General features: G+C 37.7%; 1 protein-coding gene across 6 annotated transcripts; it reads left to right on the forward strand.

The window, feature by feature from the left end:
* Window positions 1–94: 94 nt before the first annotated feature.
* LOC111848248 (alpha-N-acetylgalactosaminide alpha-2,6-sialyltransferase 2-like) lies at window positions 95–12374 on the forward strand. 6 transcript variants are annotated; one of them, XM_023820096.2, is made up of 11 exons: window positions 95–401; window positions 1319–1389; window positions 1540–1688; window positions 2366–2774; window positions 2893–3055; window positions 3426–3585; window positions 7350–7488; window positions 7841–7944; window positions 11436–11519; window positions 11844–11943; window positions 12056–12374. In XM_023820096.2, exons 3-11 carry the CDS (start codon window positions 1591–1593, stop codon window positions 12254–12256), a joined length of 1458 nt encoding a protein of 485 aa, XP_023675864.2. In that variant the 5' UTR covers window positions 95–401; window positions 1319–1389; window positions 1540–1590; the 3' UTR covers window positions 12257–12374. The 6 variants fall into 6 exon arrangements, with proteins under 6 accessions (XP_023675864.2, XP_023675873.2, XP_023675881.2 ...); XM_023820105.2 differs by having other exon boundaries at window positions 1319–1365; window positions 1496–1688; XM_023820113.2 differs by having other exon boundaries at window positions 1319–1365; window positions 1529–1688.
* Window positions 12375–19180: the final 6806 nt, after the last annotated feature.

Here is a 19180-nt window from a genome sequence, read left to right on the forward strand (position 1 = left end):
TTCAGTTTACAGATATATGTCAAATATAAACATGTTATATAAAAAAACTGCAGGGATCTGCAAAAGTCTAAATATTAAACAAATTTTATAATAAATAAAATCGATAAATACATAATTTTGGTTCTCGTGACTACCATTGTACCCCAGCATAAGCAAACAAGCCTTAAAATTTCCCAGATGGCAACTGAAGGACTACAGATGAAAAGTAGCTATGTTTTATGTTTTATTTCAGGCATGATGAAGAAATGCTAAATGGATACCGTATCGGATGTCACATGTTATGTTCAGTCGACGAATTGATAGAAAAAGACAATGACATTAATTTTCCAGACCAGCAGGTGGCGGCTTCGACTTAATTGATGATTTCTTTGGCAGCGTGGAAAGTTCTGCGTTTTGCGAAGGTAATTTACATGAAATGTTTTACCATTTTTAAAATAGTTTCTCGAATTATGGCAAGATCAACTTAAACGTTTCTTACTAATTACTGAATGTGTTTCAGAAACAGCTTTTTAGGCTTATTTCATAGCTAGGGTTAGCTTGACACTCAGTTGACTTTTTAATCAACTTTTGGAAGTTATTCCAATTACTCTCATATTTTAATGATGCTCTGTATGGAGAATTTAACGTGCGCTGTTTACTTAATATCAAACTGTTGCCAAGTACTTCTCAAAATCTTGTAAATCATATAAAACAAAACCACTGCGAAGATGACAGAAAATAGACCTAGGCCTATAACGAAGGAAAATAAATGACTTTGTAAATAGCTTTTAACGTGCTCTAACATAATAGGTAAATATAAACAGTTCTGTAAGTTTTCGTGAAATATTTAGACAATTTAAGTGTGTTTTATCTTCTAATTCATGCAATACGTGAAAATATGGATTTAGTTCGGATTCAGTTTTCAGTAAGATGGACTTTGTAAAAGACTTAAATTCTTGATTACATACGTGTTTTGTTAGGTAGAACTAAGTTAATATTTAAATTATGTGGCGATTATTTGGTCATTTAAAAAATAGCCATTGTGATGGTATTCTAGGCTGTGTTTAACGTTACTATAATACTATCACAGATGTAGATGGCTTATTCTTAAAGTACAAATAATGTAAATGTAGTTGTCATGGTTTTTGGTTTGGAAATTGATGGCTCTTGAGTCAGAAGTGCTACATCACCGCTGATCTGAAAACTTTGACTCCCTGCCTTTTAGACGCAAAATCCTTAGTACAACAAGCAACACGGTGATTAAACAAGTGCGATACACCATCCGGTGGTATCTGGGCGTATGCTTTCATGGTATCCTCTGTTTATTTTGGCGTTGCAGAAATTCCTGTTTGAACAGTTTTGTTTCTGAGACCCCGAGGAACTCCTGTAAGTGGCACTTGGGATCCCAGGGTATGCAGTGCTTATATGCGCCTGAATGCTTCAACTATACTGCGTAGAATAACCCACGTCGGTTCACCGCGCTCTGCACGGCGACTTGTATTTCTGGTATTTTCAGTATTAAAGCAGGTGAGGAAAGACTGATGTTTAGTTTTTTCCAAGTGGGACTGAAGATCGAAGGAATCGAGTTCACTCTTCCCCTGCACACCTGCAATGACAGCGCGGAAGGTCTTACCTCTGACCTTTGCCGTCCTTATATGCCTCCTTTTATATGCCTTTCTGTGGCAGCACATCACGACTTATAACATCAGGTAAGTTGCCTTATGTGAGTGCAGTATTTTCTATGAATGTTGATAATGCAGAGAATAGTAAAAAAAAAAAAAACAGTCATTAAATTACTTTGAACTGGTATCTGCAACATTATTTTGGTGTCAAAAGTTGGTGATTTTTTTTTCCCCCAGTATCATTCGAATCAATTTTTTCGGTAGGCCTATATGAACATGTTCTACCACATATTTTATTATTGCTTTATATTTTAACTTTATTATAATATTTTGACCTATATTGACCTAATCAAAAGTTAACACCAGTAATTTTAAGATATAAAAAGATGCAACTTATGCAACACAATCTGTATTTCCAAGTGTTATCTATTTTTTTAATAAATAATAGTATCTTGTAGTCTTATAGTTTAGCCATAAGGACAATTTATGTCAAAATCAGGAAATATGTTCTGTAAATACAAAAAAGGAAAAATTTTGTAGGCTGTTTAACAAATTCTAGACAAACTGTTTATTATATCAAAAATTATTAATTGTTTTAGATTAAAATGTGGTGCAACCCACTGAATTCTATTACTGAGAAGTACGAGTTGAGTTCCAAGTGCATGAGATGATCCTCTTACAATGCTATTCAAAAAGGAATTCCACCAGAAAAGTAATGCCAATGGTCAGTAAAAGGTGGTGTTTTTCTATTTTTGTGCACACAGACGACATTTCTACCATGCTGCTCCAGCAACTTCATTTGTTTGGAAATATGACAACCCTGCCTCAGTTACTGAACAAAGTGCCACTTTCATGCGAAGCACATGGAAAGTTGAGTCAGTAATAAAAAAAAATCAGTCTTCCAAAAGTCCTGCTGCGAGACCATCCAAAAGCCGAGGATTCAGATACACCGATACAAATGAGGTCTTTGCAAACCCTTCACTGGGCAGCAAAACTTCCCCTATACAGCAAAATACAATAAGTACAAAACTTTTCTCTAAACAAGGAATTACAGAGGGTCATCAGACGGACAGTGTTTCCCTCCAACGCCTGATGTTTAAGGAAGCTTTTGTGAAAATGCCAAAATGGGAATTTGAGGATCTCTATGTTCGAGATGCTAGCCTCAACCAAACGGTGAGTTTCTCTTTTCATCACGTGCATTACTTTTAAGACATTGTTTTTCTTCCAAAAGCATTTTCAGGAGGCATGAACAATATTACTATGCCTGATTCCTGTTTCTTCCGGCTTCCAGTCTTGCCCAAAATCATTAAGGAAAAACACAGACCCTGAGTTTAAGAAGGCCTTCATTTCCGACGTCCGGCTTTTCATGCAGCCGGAAGACCTAAACAGGAATGTTTGGAACCGGCTGTCACACTTCAACAATCCCTTTGGCTTCATGGGATACATGTACAAGGGTAAGAATGAAAGGAGTAAAATCAAACCAGTTTTTACATTTATTTAGCAGGCATTTTTATCCAAAGTGATGTGCATTTTTTGAGAGATGCCAGGTCTCTTGATTCCTGGAGCAACTGGGGATTGAGGGCCCTGCTCGGTGGACACAATGGTGAAATCACTCGGCCAGTTGTGGGATTCTAGCCAATGACCTGATCACATGCAGAGCATCCTACCTACTGAGCCACACACAAAAGTGTTATCAAGGTTGTTGTGATGTTACTAGAGATTTGGTTGTTTTTTCATAACTCATCAGTCACATAAATGTAGATGAAGTTCAATAAAACCTCAGCCTGGTTTTGCACCTTTAACATGATTCTTTTTTAAATGCAGATGTGAAAGAGGCAGTAGATCTAATCCCCAAGCTGAAAAGCCATCAGCTCCTGCCGGTTCCTAAGTCAGGCTGCATACGTTGTGCAGTCGTGGGTACTTCTGGAATTCTTAACGGTTCCCGGATGGGCCAGGAGATAGATTCTCACGATTATGTGTTTCGGTGAGTAAGAGGGGCTATTTTTGTCTATTTTTATTTGGGTCTGTTGTCTTCATTCAATCTCAGCTATAGCTGCTTGTACGTTTACATTTTTGCACTAAATCATCACGGATTTTAATAAATCTTGACATGATCATTTGGTCATATGATTAACCCATGGAACACTGTCATAAACATCTCCAGAAAATTTAGTCTTTGAGTCGTTGCTGAGATATCATGCCTTATAGGTGACATCACATGGTTTCGCATCACTAATGTGCCCTTTCATATCACTAATGTGCCCTTTCACAACAGCCTTTTTTATGTCATCAGTGACACCTGTGCCTACCGTTCTATTTCATGGCCATTAGTGATATGAAAGCATTTGTGAATTTTCTGGAAAGGTTTGTCATTATAAGCTAACTTTTAGTTAAAAAAAAAAAAAAATTGACCAATTTTAAAATATAGGTTTTTTTGCTATTCGGTTTTTAATATTAAGTCACTCAATAGATCAGATTACATCATTTTGGGGATAGCATATCAACGCAAAATATTGAGCGGATAAAGAGCTTTAAAATGATATGAGAACCATTTCTGTGCAACTTTTATTAAGCGAGATATCGCTAGTCAAAGTCCTAGTCACCCCCAGTAGATTAGCTTAAATCCCCCTTAATATTGATCCAAGGCAAGTACAATTTCAGTTCCATGGGATACTCATTTGACTAAATCAGCATGCCAAATTTAATTAAAATCTGTGATGAGGTCCAAAAGCGCTATGATTTGACATTACCCATGTTATTTGCTTATGGAAGCAAGAGAAGTCAAACGCCATACCCACATGAAGTCAAACACCATACCCACAGACAAATATATATGTCTAAAAACCACATGTATGGTTTTTAGACATATATATTTGTCTGTGGGTATGGTGTTTGACTTCTCTTGCTTTCATAAGCAAATAACAAGGGTGACAGGACAAAATGAAAAAGATATACAGTAGGGATGGCCTGATCCACAATCCGATACCGATACAGATTCGATGCAAAAGCTCTTTTTACTTTTTTGATATAATAAATGTATAAAGAATGTATAAATATGTATACTATATATAGTATTAATGGGTCTCATTCACCAATATTTTCTTAAGAATTCTCTTAAATTTGCGCAGACAGACCTACAGTATTTAAAATCCACATGATTGCCGTTACTACTATGAAATTTTTTTTTTACACTTTTAAATTATTTTTTATATTTTACTTTTATAAATTATTCAAATGCTATCATTTTATCAACTGTAGAATGAACAAAACTGCTATAATCGATTATTCTGAAGAAACTATCAATCAGATGTGCATACGAATGGTCTTGAGTGTGTGTAGATTCTGTTCTTAGCTAAGAACAAATTCAGATAAGGAAACATTGGTGAATGTCAGAATCTTCGTAAAAGAATGTGTACGTGGGGTTTAAGAACAAATTTGTTCGTAAGAACGGTTGGTGAATGAGGCCCAATATTTTTTACTAGTAAAAACGAATGAAAAAATGTATGCCAAAAAAGCTTTCATTAGGCTAGTGGTAACATGCATAACGCACTGTTGTACTTGTACTTGTTCCTGTACAACTTGTTTGAAGCGTTTGAGGCATTTGCAGTTTAATTTGAATATTAAAAAATATATTTTAATTTGAATATATTAGTTACGCAAATGGCGAATGCTTAATGTCCCCAAATTTATTACTATTTTTTTTTTACACAAACATTGCAAACCCTGTTCTACATGTTGTTAAAAGCATAAAATAGTTCCTGCTTATCTGATGTTCTTATGCTCCTCGCACCGCAAAGGGTATGTGAATGACGTCACAGCAGGCGGAAGTCACTGCGCTCACACCCACTGAGTGGCAAATAGACTGAGAGACAGTGTTAGCGTTCAGCTTGAATGTATCTAAAATGGCGAAAGGGCTGGATCGTTCACATATGGTCGATTACTCGTAGGCCTGTCGCGATAAACGATAAATCAATTAATTGCACGATAATTTAAATGAGGTCGATAATTTGGCTGGCATTACCTATAGCTTACGCTAATAGACGTTACTCCCGGACAGTGATAGTGTATGCATTTGGCAATGAAGTAACTATGAACATCCCCAGTCATTCTAGCGGAGAATGTTTAACTTAATATGTTCTATATGTGCTTAAGTACACATTGCGTTAATCTGTATTTGCTATTCTTAGTGTCAAACAGAAACACGGGAACAGGAGAGGTTGCTGCTTCAGATCCATGAAGAAGCACGACAAACATCATAGTGTAAAAGTATGGCAGCACTGGTAATTTGTCAGAGTTCTAATTAAAGCTGTTCAATATTCAGATTTGTGTTATATAGACTCATCAAAGCTTATGATAAACCACCATAAATCGAGTCACGGAGATGATGCAGCGAACGCTTTCAGACAATGTTGTGAAAATACGCTGTATAAATAAAATTGAATATTTAGGTACAGTATTATACTGTATTATATAGCGTATTTTAATTATACAGAGTTCAGTAATTTAATTTGTACAGTACTGTAATTTGAAAAGCGTTTGAAATGGTTGTACTATATTTTGCAATCAAAATTAGTGACGCTGTTCGTTTTATTACCTATTATTCATGTAAGAAATATACACGTGTCAGTTAGACTGAGACATGAAGAAGAAAAAATCGGTTATGATGATCATCTGATTATAATTATCAATTTCACCCAGGCAGACGTGTTCACTGTAAGCGGTAAAGTAAAATGTGGCAATAAATTATATGAAATGTGAGTATAAATATGTTGGATTTGCCGAATTTCCCAGAGATGTGCGTGGAAACTTAAAACTCAATTGTATTTTGAGGACGTGGTGCACTTAGGAAATTATTATTGTTTTTTTAGCTTCTGAAACACAAGTTTATACTTTCTTGAGCTCACAGTTACTCAAACCGGAAGCAAGTGAGCCGTATTTCACACTGGTGGATATGACGTCACAACAACAATATTATTGTTTATAGCAATAATTCCTGGGACAATTTATCGTCGAGCAAAATTTTGTTATCGTGACAGGCCTAATTGCTCAATCAAACTAACAGGTCTAGATCGATACCAATATGAATATTGGGCTTTACGAACGTCCAACTTGCAGACACCTCTAGCATATGAACGAACTGCCATAAAGCATATTAAATTAAACATTTTAATACAATGGTTCGTAACGAACGCACGCACTGCTTTGTGATATTCGTGATAACACTGCGCAGCTTCAGCAGTTCGACAACTCGATGTACAGAACCCTATGTAGTTGCTGTTATTACTGTATAATTATGCACTATATTATTTTTCCGACTTACCTATACATTTGGCTTAAAGACAGACTTAGGGAATGGATCTGGAGACTGCCTGTATAGGGAATTAATTTGAATTGGGCATTTTTAAATTATTTTATTAGCTGAATTAGTCAAAACTAATGTTTTTTTTCATCCAAAGAAAGCGGCGTTGAAACACAATAATTACAGTGTAGGAGGGTGTAATAGCGAACCACTTTACACCAACCCTCTGGCTTAAACATTTTTGGATGTCCAGTTCTACATTTGCACCAGCTCAGTGCATTGCAATTGTTCTGTACAAACTGACAACCTGCGTCGAGTATAGAATAGTGGGAGAAACATTCGGTGTCTTCATGACAACAGTCCACCGCTGTATTTGCACATTTTGCATGTTTGTTGTAGGAAAGATGCATGATAAAAGTCACTGTTGACTTATTTGTTCTTTCCTTTAGAATGAATGGTGCCATTATAAAAGGGTATGAAGGGGATGTAGGAAATAAGACTTCAGTGTATGTCCACACATCACATTCCATTCTTGGTACACTCTATGAGCTGGGGAAGTATGGCTTTACCAGTATCCCTACAGGTGAGGTACGTAAACCGGCAGCAGTGGATATCCCAGGACCTCCACAGGGCTTATTTCTTCATTGATGGTTTTTTTAAAAAACCGTTAGGGCTTAAATTCCAGTTAGACCTTTAATAGTGGCTGGCTGGATTGTGCCTCAGCTTAAAAGATCTATACAATAGTAGATCTGCAGGGTCTCAAGTGAATTGAAATTCTTATCTCTCCTAGAAGTTAATGCTTATGTGTGTCTCACCTGAAGTGTGAAATACACAAGTTTGACTAACATAAAATGAGAATGTATTTTGTATCCAATTTCAGTTTTCATCCAGTTCCATTCCAATCTTAGCCTTGTATTTTTTTTTCACAATTCTTGTGCAGGGCATCAAGTATGTCTTCTTACCAGAGGGGTTGCGAGATTTCCAGTGGCTCCATGGTCTGCTGAATAAGGTGGAGGTGTCCAAGGGGGAATATCAGTATCTAAAGTAAGAGGTCTTTTGCTGATTTTGTTTAGGAAGAGGATGAGAGAGATTCCAAGAGGTTGGAGCATCAAGGGTGGCAGTTTGTAAAGCTAAAACCTCCAACAATGCTTGTCTTGTGTGTTGCAGTGCCTTGAAAACATACTGAACCCCCATTAAAAAAAACCTTAGATTTGCTTAAGATCAAAAAGTAAGAATGGAAATGAACTTATTTGGATGAGCAGACATTTGAGCTTCATTTATACAGAGCTTACAGTTAAAGATCATGTACTCAAGCATATGACACCCAAAACTGACTGTCATTCTTATAATATAAATAACCTAAATTGCAGATTTGTCACAAGTAAAATGTAAGCACACCCATTGTCTCTGGTAAAAAAAAAAAGAAAGTTTTTTTTGGGCCCCATGAAAGCATATCGTAATTTTGCTTGTCCAGATATTTCATTGCCTAGTTCACTATCATTGCTGAGTAAATGAATTATGGATTTTGGTTCACAATTGCCACTTTACTTTTCCGTATCAATGAGAACAAAAAACATGACAATGCTGGGAAGAAGAGGAGCCATTGCTTTAGGTGTGGCCAGAAGTTAAATGTAGTTGGTCAGCAGTATTCTGGCGTCATATATGGCTCAGTGGGTTAGGACTCTGCTTGTGATCAGAAAGTTGCCCTTAACCCAACTTTCTCCAAGGACTGCCTGACTAGAATCTTATTAACGCTACGTTGATCGTAAGTTCTATGTGAAAAGAATGACGTAATAGGGAACGAAGTAACGTTAAGGTTTCAAGAAACCTGGTCCAGGTCATTTCATTTTAATTCAACAAATGGCCTTTGCATCATCATTTTTGATTTAGATGAAACTTGGCATGTGATTTATACCTACCTTCAGAAATGTTTTTTTTTTTTTTTTTTTTAAATAGTGAAATATACGTAACACTCTTCTGTACTCTGGATAGCAAAATCATGAGTTTGTTTTTGATCACAGCTGCATGGCTCGTTTAGCTCACTGGAAATAATAAAAAAAAGTACTTTTCATGGCATGTACAAAGAAAAGGACTGCTTGTCAGTGAGGAGGGAGGATTGTGAAAAAAACATTCACAAGATCAATTTGTATGACCTGGAAGAACAATTCCAGGCTTTTAAAGGAAGATTTTCTGAAATGAAAATAGGATTTTCAAAATTTGCCATATCATATATTCTGAAATATTTACGGTTGACTGTCTACTGTAACTTAAAATGACACACGCATATTTTGTGAAAACTAAAGTTTTTTAAGATAAACATTTACATCCTAAGGTTCTTCAATATTGGTTAAAAATACTTAAATTATCTAAACACATTCTGAGGTGAACAGAATAGCATCTTAAAACTGGCACAGTACCTAATCTGGCAGCTGATACTCATTCCTGCAGAGACGAACCTGGGCTCATTACAACATGCATACACCTGTTGGCAGTTCTAGTGAAGCATGATTGGAAATGTCATATAATCACTAAGGTGTGAAGACAGTTGTTGCAACACGTCACCCACTAACATAACCTAGGTACATTGTAAGCTATTTTTATGAAGAAAGAAAATTACATTTAGTGGACAAGTCATTCCATTTTAAACGACATTAAGATTAGTCTGTCATTTCAGTGAATTTCAGAGTCTCGTGACTCCTACATCCGTTTGAATAACGGCATTGTTTTTCATTTGAAAGCAGGTACAGTTATTAAAGGGTACAGTTATTAAATTCTAATGTGTGTTCATAATATAAACTTTTTGGGAGTCAAAACAAGATAAACTACGAGTGATTTGACCACTCCGTGACGCTTCAGGATTACATTATGATACAAACATTTTATATACTTGCGAAAATAAATGGTTCCATTTTACTTCTGATCTGAACAGTTCTTGCATCAGACAGGATATGAAATTTCAGCTGAAAGGAGTACTGCACATTTTCTGTCAACGGGATTAGAAGTGCCAGTGTGGCTTAAAAGCGCGGTACTCACTTCGCGATTCACTGTGGTGTTTACGCATGCTGCCAGTGTTTAGGCATGCTGCCAGTGTTTACATTTTGTTTTGTTGTCATGATTGAGTTGGTGTTGTCGCCGTACAGTCTGCATACCTGTCATAGCAAGGATTATCAGTTCCGTATCGCACAGTGTGATCGGTAATGATTTTATTAGATTGCTGAAATCACACAATGTGTACCGGTCATTACACTTTAGAAGTATGGTGTGGCACGCTGAAGGTAGGCATGCCTTCCCTGCCTTGTTTAATATGACTGTTTGCAGTTACGGTAAGCTGCACTTATCTCTAGATGTTTCCTTAAGTTGAACATGGACTGTTTAGGTGTCGACAACATCTTTAGAGCCGATAAACACGCACTGCATTGCACAGTTAAATTTGTGCATTTTCCCGTAATATATCGGAAATGTTTTTTTTTTTATATATTTCCAGCAATGGAATGCATTCCTTTCCTTGTCTGCTATTGCCTGCAACAGAAACTCAGACCGCTCAGGCAAGTTAATTAGCAGAATTGGCGCTGCAAGTGTGGACGCGAGAGGATAACCAATCAGAAGCATCGAATAGTTTCAATCTTTCGGCTGTGGAGGGAAATAGCAAAGGAGGATGTTTTGCATAAGAAAAACACGAAAAGCAATAAAAAATACTGTTATTAAAGATATTAGCAAGGTCTTTCATACAATCTTATGACGTAACTAAAATTGTAATCATGAATATTTCCATAAGTAACTGTAATTACACTTTTTTCTCTAGTAACTGTAACGGATTACAATTAAATTTTTTTTGTAATTAAATTACGTATCGCGGTTACATGTAACTCGTTACTCCCCAACACTGTTAGTAATATTATTATTATTGTTTTTTGTTGTTTACTATTATCACCATTATTAGTATTGTTATAGATAAAAGCAATAAATAATTTAAAATTAGTGTCAATTAAGTATCAGTATCTTATTTTTATTATTATTATACCTTTTATATTTGTATCCTATTTTGGTGCCTTCAGCCATTGAAGTGACGTGCAACCATGCAAACAACAGTTTCCATATCTTGTGGAGTGAGGGGGACTGAAGAGGCCGGGTGTAAACAGCCAAACCGATGGGCTGGTTCGATCCTGCTGCAGAGAGTCACTCCATTTTTTTTAAATAAACGCAGTGTAAAATACAATTCTCAAGGTGAACTTTTGACCTTGATATAAGAAAGTTAAATAAACTTTAAATTAAATTTGCCACAAAAATGTAAGGTAAACCATGCTGCTATAATAGTTACAGATCATAAGAAAGCACTATGAATTATAATTTGTGGCAGTGTGACGGTGCTATATCTTTTTTTTTTTTTTTTTTAACCAAAACGTTTCTGAGCTGTGGAAAGTAGGAGTAATTCACATGCTAAGATTCATCAAAATAAAAAATGGTGATGGACAATCTTTCTTGGTAATTTATAAATAAATGCATACTTCTCAAATTTTTCTCCACCTGATTTCTAGACCCTGGATGTACTACCCTAACTCACTGGATTTGAATCGATTCTATGTCCTGCACCCAGATTTTCTCAGATATGTAAAGAACAGGTGAGAACATGAAAGCTATGTTTAATGTTCTAAAAGCAAAGTAGGTTATTCGGGTGAGAAGTACATTTTCACTGGGGCTGTTGCATGGCTCGGCGAGTAAGGACTCTGTGCCTGTGATCAGAGGGTCATTGGTTCAAATCCCATGCGTGGCACAGTGATTTAACCATTGGGCCCTTTAGCAAGACCCTTAACCCCATTTTCATGAGTAACTGGCAGACCTTGCTTTCCTTCTTTCTATGTCACATTAGTGAATGTCAGTGATTAATCAGTATAATTTGTTAAATGGATTTAGGGTGCCTGCATCTGCTGTTTGTTCAATCACAGGTTCATGAGGTCTGCTCAGCTGGAGACTACTTACTGGCACTTCTACCGACCCACTAATGGAGCGTTCACCCTGTTTCTGGCCCTGCAGACATGCGATGTGGTGAGGGCACCTGCTTCTCCCCCATGCCTCGCATTGGTCAGAGCCGACCCCAGCATGGTGCCTTTCTTTGTGAGCACAAATATCTTTCTCTCTCTCTCTCTCTCTCTTTCAGGTGGATGCATATGGATTCATTACAGCCAACCACAGTCAATATCCAAACTACTATTTTGAAAAGATAAGATCATCCATTGTTTTTTATATCAACCATGATTATAATTTGGAGATTAAATTATGGGAGAAATTACATGATGCCAAGGTCATTAGATTGTATAAAAGGAAAGAAAAGGACAATACTACAGACCAGTTCTATTGAAATTGCAAAATATTTTTTTCCTTCATATGTGTTCTGTTGTTTGTGTAAATGTTTTGTAATTTTTCCTTATCCTGAGCAAGGTTTGTCTGTTTTCAATTAAATTATACTTTCAACAATACTACATTGTGTGTCAGTGTTGTCATTCCTTTTTTTCCCCTGCTTGTCCTGCCTATTTATGCACTTTATGTAGGACTACAGTCCTGGGAACATTATTTCGCATCACCATTTGCAGTGTAGCTACTGAATATGGTAGCTGTGACAATAAAACTCCATTTGACTCTTGAGCATTGAAATTCAGTTTGTAGTGAATTTATACGTCACAAGTTGGTTAAACCATTAAACAAATATTACAATGTTGTCCTTTTGTGTTAATTCTACATTAATTTGGGGACTGAATGTGTAAATATTTATATCTCGAAACTTTGAGTCCAAAGGAAATTTACGCATCCAGTAGCTTATATAAAACGCCACAATGCAAAATAATAGAAAGAAGAGATACGGAACATGCATTGAGTACAGTGCGTTGCTGCATCCACCACACGACAAACCACCTCAGGGATGAGTGCAGCTGTGTAGCGGGGTGATGCCTCAGCACCACACTAGTCCAAGTGGACCAGTGTGAGTTTTTCTTTTCAGTGGCTCGGGTGCCAATCCTGCCACCAACCCTGTAAGTTGGAGGACCTCCTTATAGGGCTGGAGGAAACCACTGTAGGGTAAGGGCCTTGCTCAAGATCCCAATGGAGTAAAATCACTCCAGGCATTCAAACCAGCAACCTTCCGAGTGACAGCACAGATCCCTATCCTCAGAGCCATCACTTCACCCAAGGAGGAAGACGAATAAAGAATAATAAGATTGACTAAACTGGCAATAGTAACAATAATTAACGATGATGATGATGAAAGGTACTAAGAATACTAATCATTACAAAGTAACTATTTAGTAGTACAGCATTTGCCGGTGGATGCAGTGGTAGTGTAGGTGCAAAGGGATGTGCACGGAATATAATTTAATTTATGGCATACTGTAAATATAAAAGTTATAATAATGCTAAGACTAATATAAATACCATAAATGCTTTAAAACTGTAAATACTATAAATACATTACACTCTCCTCAGCAGCCGGTCCAGCTGTGTAGCATCAGTCTTCTTAATGCTGCCTCCCCAGAAGACCACAGTATAGAGGAGAACACTGGTAACAACAGACTGGTAGAACATCGGCAAGATCTTCCTACAGATGTTGCTACATTAGTTTTGCACTGAAGTTTTAATGTTAGGTGGGATACTTACGATTTATCAATGAGAACTCCTTTTTTTTAATGCATCCTATGCCTTTATATATAGGGGCATAATATGATTTTAAATTGCACAATATAGCTAGAAGCAACCAGTTTGTCCTACTTCATTCCAAAATCAAGAGAATTAGCTTCTACTCTTCAAGGAAGGCTTTCCCCTGGATGTTGGAAGGTTGCTGGTGGAATTTGTTGCCATTCCGCTTAGTTATTGTCTTTTGTGATCAAGTCCCTTTATATAAGCAATTGAATTTGCTCACGGACATTTTCGCTTCACAATCATTTCACTTGTAGTTGATCAGTGCAGCTCAAGCAGTGAAGAAATTTGCTGAACTGGCTTGTTGGAGATTTTATTACTGTGTGCTTAATTATGCACCTGTATCAACAATGGCTACGGCTATGGACATCTTGATCAATTGACTTTCCCTACCAGCCCCAGGAGGATGAGCTCCTCCTCTGAGGCTGGTTCCTCCTAAGGTTTCTTCCTTCTAGGACAGGGGTGTCAAACTCCAGTCCTGGAGGGCTGGAGCCCCGCACATTTATGGATTTCCCCTCATTTAGCACATTCCTTGTGCTAATTACCACACTGCTCTTGAGTGGAATCATTTGTGGTGGAACTGGTAAAGTGCTAAGCTACACAGGGCTCCGGCCCTCCCGGACTGCAGTTTGACTCCCCTGGTATATGACATGTCATAACCGATTGTATATGTCATGACTGTTAGGTTGTGTAATCATTTTAAATGACTATTTGTCTACAGTATGATATGTTATTAAATAACATTGTAAACCATGATCTTCACTAGGAAAACTGATACAAGCTGGACTGAGATTGTTGGAATCACTAAACACAAATATTGTTTAAAATTTTGTTTTACAATGTAAAGTGTATAACAAACCTTATCAAATTAAATTCCATAAAATTTTATGCAGGAAAAAGTTCATATCAAGCAAAACCTCTTACCAACAAATATACAACCTCGTGCTTTTTAGTTTTTCCACATTTGGAAGAATAACCTTTTTACCATATTTTTCACTCACCATCTAATTTTTCTTTACAAAATTTGCAACAAACAAATAAGCTTCCATTGCAGATTTTCATACTTGTTTTTTCACAAGCTAGAACGAAATGATAAAACCACACTGGACAGTGTAAGACTTTGCACCTTCCTAAAGTATTCCTTAAAGTCAGTATTCCTGTTGGATAGATAAAATAAATAGCCGGCCGATTTATTGGTCACGAGAATTCAAGTCGTGCTTGTGTGTTTTTTGAATGTTAGATACGGAGGCTGAACAGAACCACACACACAGCAAATATTTAACCTAGTCATTGGTGTGTTCAGAGGCAAATATGGGAAGGATGCCTAATCACTCCCATTGGTTTTTCCTTATTGTTAAATATAAGTTGTAAATTATAAATTATATGAGAAATTATATGAGGCTAGTGGATGATGATATGGGTCATGCCATATTTGCCAGGTGTTTTAATCTCTTGGCATCTCATTGACATAATTCATTTAAAGCAAATCAGATCGAAAGCAGAGATGGTAAATCATCTGCATTAAGATGTGTGCTTAGTCACAGTGCTGGTCAAGACCCAAGGCTTCACTCCTACAGTAAACATATAGCTCCTCCTTTTTTTCAACTACATCGTTGTGCTGTGTTCTCTCTCTGTATTGTTTCTAATCTATCTATAGTTGTCGACCATTGTCCTACTACTATAAATAAATGAATGGCGTAAAATTTATGATGTAAGTCAAAGCATGAAATTTCCAACATAGAAACGGATTGCTTTCTGTAATCCAGCACCAAACTGGCAAGGCACCTGGCACCTGCAGTTCAAGCACAGAGCAGAAAAAAACTATGACTGACCTTTGTACAATATTGTCAATGGGACTAGCCATTTGCAAACAATTTCTATTGATGCCTGTCTTCAAGGATTGTTAAGTTACATTATATTTTTATAATCAGAAATATGGTTGTGATGATCTGAGGACAATTGTTGGCATTATGTAACAACTAATTAAATTAATAAAATAAAACGTTACTGTGTGCTTAAATAAAATTATTTTTTCTGTTATAAACTCAAAAACACTTCCTTCTGGTGCTGAAGTGCTGTTATTGCAGCCAGTTAATACAATTAATGGGTGAGGATAAAAACAAAATGGTAAACCATAGGCAGGGGCACCGTAAAAGGGAGGAGGGGGGCAGTTAGGACGGTTCCAAGGGCCCTTGTAGGTCAGGGGCCCTAAAAAATATGGAATATAATATGATTGGTCTGGGTGAGGGGGCCAGTATGATATGCTTTCATGGGGCCCGAAATGTACACCCCTGACCATGAATATAATTTTTGGTGATTTTACCAGGGATCCTTTTCCACCAGAGATATTATGTTCCATGTTCGTAGAGCCAGTTTCAGTAGCCGAGGAGGCTCTTATCTTCGACTGCCACTTGATCCACAAATTATCCAACACTCATGGTCCCCCTGCAGATGGTGGGCCTACAGGAGGGTGGGCCTACAGGAGGGTGGGCCTACAGGAGGGTGGACCTATATGGCTCTTTCGAGCTTTTCCCGATTGGGCTCCATAGGTAGAGACCCAAACCACTAGGCACTTGTCTGTGACCTCCCCCCCAGGCCTACTGATCCAGTCAAGGTTACATAGTCGAAAGGAACCAGTTGAGGTGGTTCAGGCATCTATCTAGGATGCTTCCTGGATGCCTATGTGGGGAGGTGTTTCGGACATGTCCAACTGGGAGGAAACCCCAGTGCAGACCCAGGACACGCTAGAGAGATTATAACTCTAGACTGGCCTGGGAATCAAATCAAATCAAAAAACTTTATTTGTCCCCGAGGCCAAACGCCTTGGTACTCCCCCGGAGATGCTGGAGGAAGTGGCCTGGAAGAGAGAATCCCTGCTTAGACTGCTCCCCCCACAACCAGACCCCAGATAAGTGGCAGAAAATGGATGGATGGATGGATGGTATTTGCTATTCATTTTATTTTAACAAATGTACATGTGTATCTTAGTGTGGCATAGCCTGTAATGAATGACTGGTTGGGCTTTCTCACCTTGCACCTCCTGAGAGGAACATACTCTCTCCCCTCATCGGAGAGGAGCAACCTGCTATTTTGGAAGAGCACTATGGCTTCAGATTTGGATATATTGATTCATGTCCCAACAGATCTTTCCAACACTGCTTCCTGGTATGAAAGGTTGAGGAGTTCCTCAATGTGTTCCTTCCACTGGTCAACACTACTCCACACTGGCTGCAGCCTTCCTGGCCTGTCAGCTTTCTCAGGTGACCCTGGTACACATATTGCCCTGAAGGCCTCCTCCTTCAACTCGACAGCTTTCTTCACCAGAGCTGTCCACCAGCGGGTTCTAGGGTTACTGCCAAAACAGGCAGCAACTACCTTCTGGCCACAACTCTTTGCAGCTGCTGAAACAAATGACTCCTTGAACATGGTCCATTCAGATGCAATTGACATGCACAAAAATACACTCAAGAGTTTCCATCGCTGCAACTCACAATCCACCAGGAGAAACTCCAACTGCACAGCACTTGTGAGTATCCCCACTTCGACTTGTGGTCTTTCACCATGGGGAACTCTAGAGTAGGACAGACGCCACCCCAGATTAAGACATCTGGTTCCAGAGCCCACAATGAGAGTATAAGTTGTATAGCCAATGTCTTCATATATCCAGCACTAACTCTGGCCCCTTACCCCTCAAAGAAGTAATATTCCACATTGTCCACTGGTAAGATCTAATCCATCTGTATCCTTTCTGATCATGCCTGCCGCCCCAATGACACTTCACACTGAATCCACAAGATGGCGTCATGCAGTAATTTCAGCTGAGCTCAGCCAGGTTATGCAGGTGGCCTGGCCACCAGGCATTTGCTGGCAAACATCTCCCCCAATCCCTGGCTCCAGGAATAGGCCCCAGTACAGGGTAGAGCAGGGTACACCTTTTGGTATCTTTCATTGGGCATCTGTGCTAGATTGTAGCTTTGCCTCTCCCCACATATCTGTTCACCAATGGAGGCCCTACAAGCTTCAGGTGCACAAACAAAGGTAATGATCTTTCAAAGAGAATGGATATCATACGGAGTACAGTTAATCATAAGAAGCCATTTTAAGGATTATATAATTTAGATTTTATATCCTCTTGTTTCTCGCACATTCTTCTCTATGCAATTTGTCAATGCCCAGCTACAAGACGCTTGCGTAATTTATAGTCTAATAAAAAATAAATAAATAAACATGAGAATGTTGTTTAAACTGATAAGTTGATAACTTCAAATCCTCCCGGATACCTCATTTTTTATCTTTACCTTTCTATGTGAGTTACATTTATCTAACCTAACAAGCAAATAAGCCAGTTTGCGGGGGCTTAGTCCCTTGGGAAAAATAAGGGCAAAAGTAGGAATTTAAAAAAAACAAACGCTTAGATATTTATGAGCCTATCGTTGAATGGCCTGATAGTTCATTTGATGCCATTGTGTTTTGCACTTTAATTTGAAGCAACTTTTACTGACGCAGCTGGTCCTCTTAGTAGAAGCAGATTGTAATATCTTGTGCAGGAGAACCACAGCAGACCATTTCTTAGGATTCAAGTCAGAAACCCTCAGATTACAAGCCTGAGTCCTTTATCACTGCGGTACTTTCCACCATGGTGGAGTTACATGTTTGTTCTTTCTTGTATCCATTCTAGAAGTTTTTATCCTCTCGATGATTTTTGGAAGAGACCCCATAGTCTCTGGTGGAATGTGAACAGACCACTCATCTTTCACCCACATCAGACCAAACTGTTTTGTATTGCCTCCGTCAAAAGTGGTATTAATGATTGGCATAAGAATGGGGATATAGGGTTACCACTAAAGACCTCTCTCTGAAACTGATGCACAAAACAATTGATTTTGAGCTTTTATGTCATAAAGGCTTTGACGTTAATTACAGATGCTTCTGACGCATGATTCAGCCATCAATGACGCTCAATGAAGACTAGTTGCGGGCAAAAAATGTGTTTGATTTGTTGTAAAGTGCATAGTTACTATTGACATTGCCTATTGTATGTAGGTTGTGGCATTATGTTTAAGCTACATGGGACAGCAAACTTCATTTTATATTGTTAGGTGATATTTGCATATCTCTTCAATCAGGGGAGGTGCACTATTGTTAACTGTTGCAGCAGATAAGCACACAGTAACGTTATTTTAATAGATATATTTGGTTGATTTATTGTTTCAGTCAGTATTATGTTCATTGCTGAGTTAAAATTCTTTAAGAACAAGCACATAAACACTTATTATATGTCCACGTGTTCATATCTAGACAAAACTTGTTGTAAGATATAGCTAAGTGCTTGTTTTAAAATATAAAAATCACCAACGACTAATGACAAAATTACTTCATATAGTGTGACTCGTCCCTCTACTTGTAAAATGTCAGCAAGCAAAAATATTTTAAAATGTCATAAAAACCACAGAATGACCAAGTTTCAGCTGAAGCTTGGGATAGTGTCTATCATTTGTAAATAAAAATAATTACATTTGAAAAACCCAGATTAGGTTAAGGCCTTACAGTTCAGTCTTGTTTTTATGTTAAAACTTTTTAGCATTAGAAAACCTTC

This window comes from Paramormyrops kingsleyae, chromosome 5 (assembly GCF_048594095.1).
Source record: "Paramormyrops kingsleyae isolate MSU_618 chromosome 5, PKINGS_0.4, whole genome shotgun sequence".
In the NCBI taxonomy this organism is placed as follows: Eukaryota; Metazoa; Chordata; class Actinopteri; order Osteoglossiformes; family Mormyridae; genus Paramormyrops; species Paramormyrops kingsleyae.

Bases quoted from the DNA above. Each gene is read 5' to 3' on its own strand.
- LOC111848248 (XM_023820096.2), top strand. From the start codon at position 1,591: ATGACAGCGCGGAAGGTCTTACCTCTGACCTTTGCCGTCCTTATATGC. The intron at 3,056-3,425 runs GTAAGAATGAAA...TTTTAAATGCAG, and splicing joins CATGGGATACATGTACAAGG to ATGTGAAAGAGGCAGTAGAT. The intron at 11,944-12,055 runs GTGAGGGCACCT...TCTCTCTTTCAG, and splicing joins CCCTGCAGACATGCGATGTG to GTGGATGCATATGGATTCAT.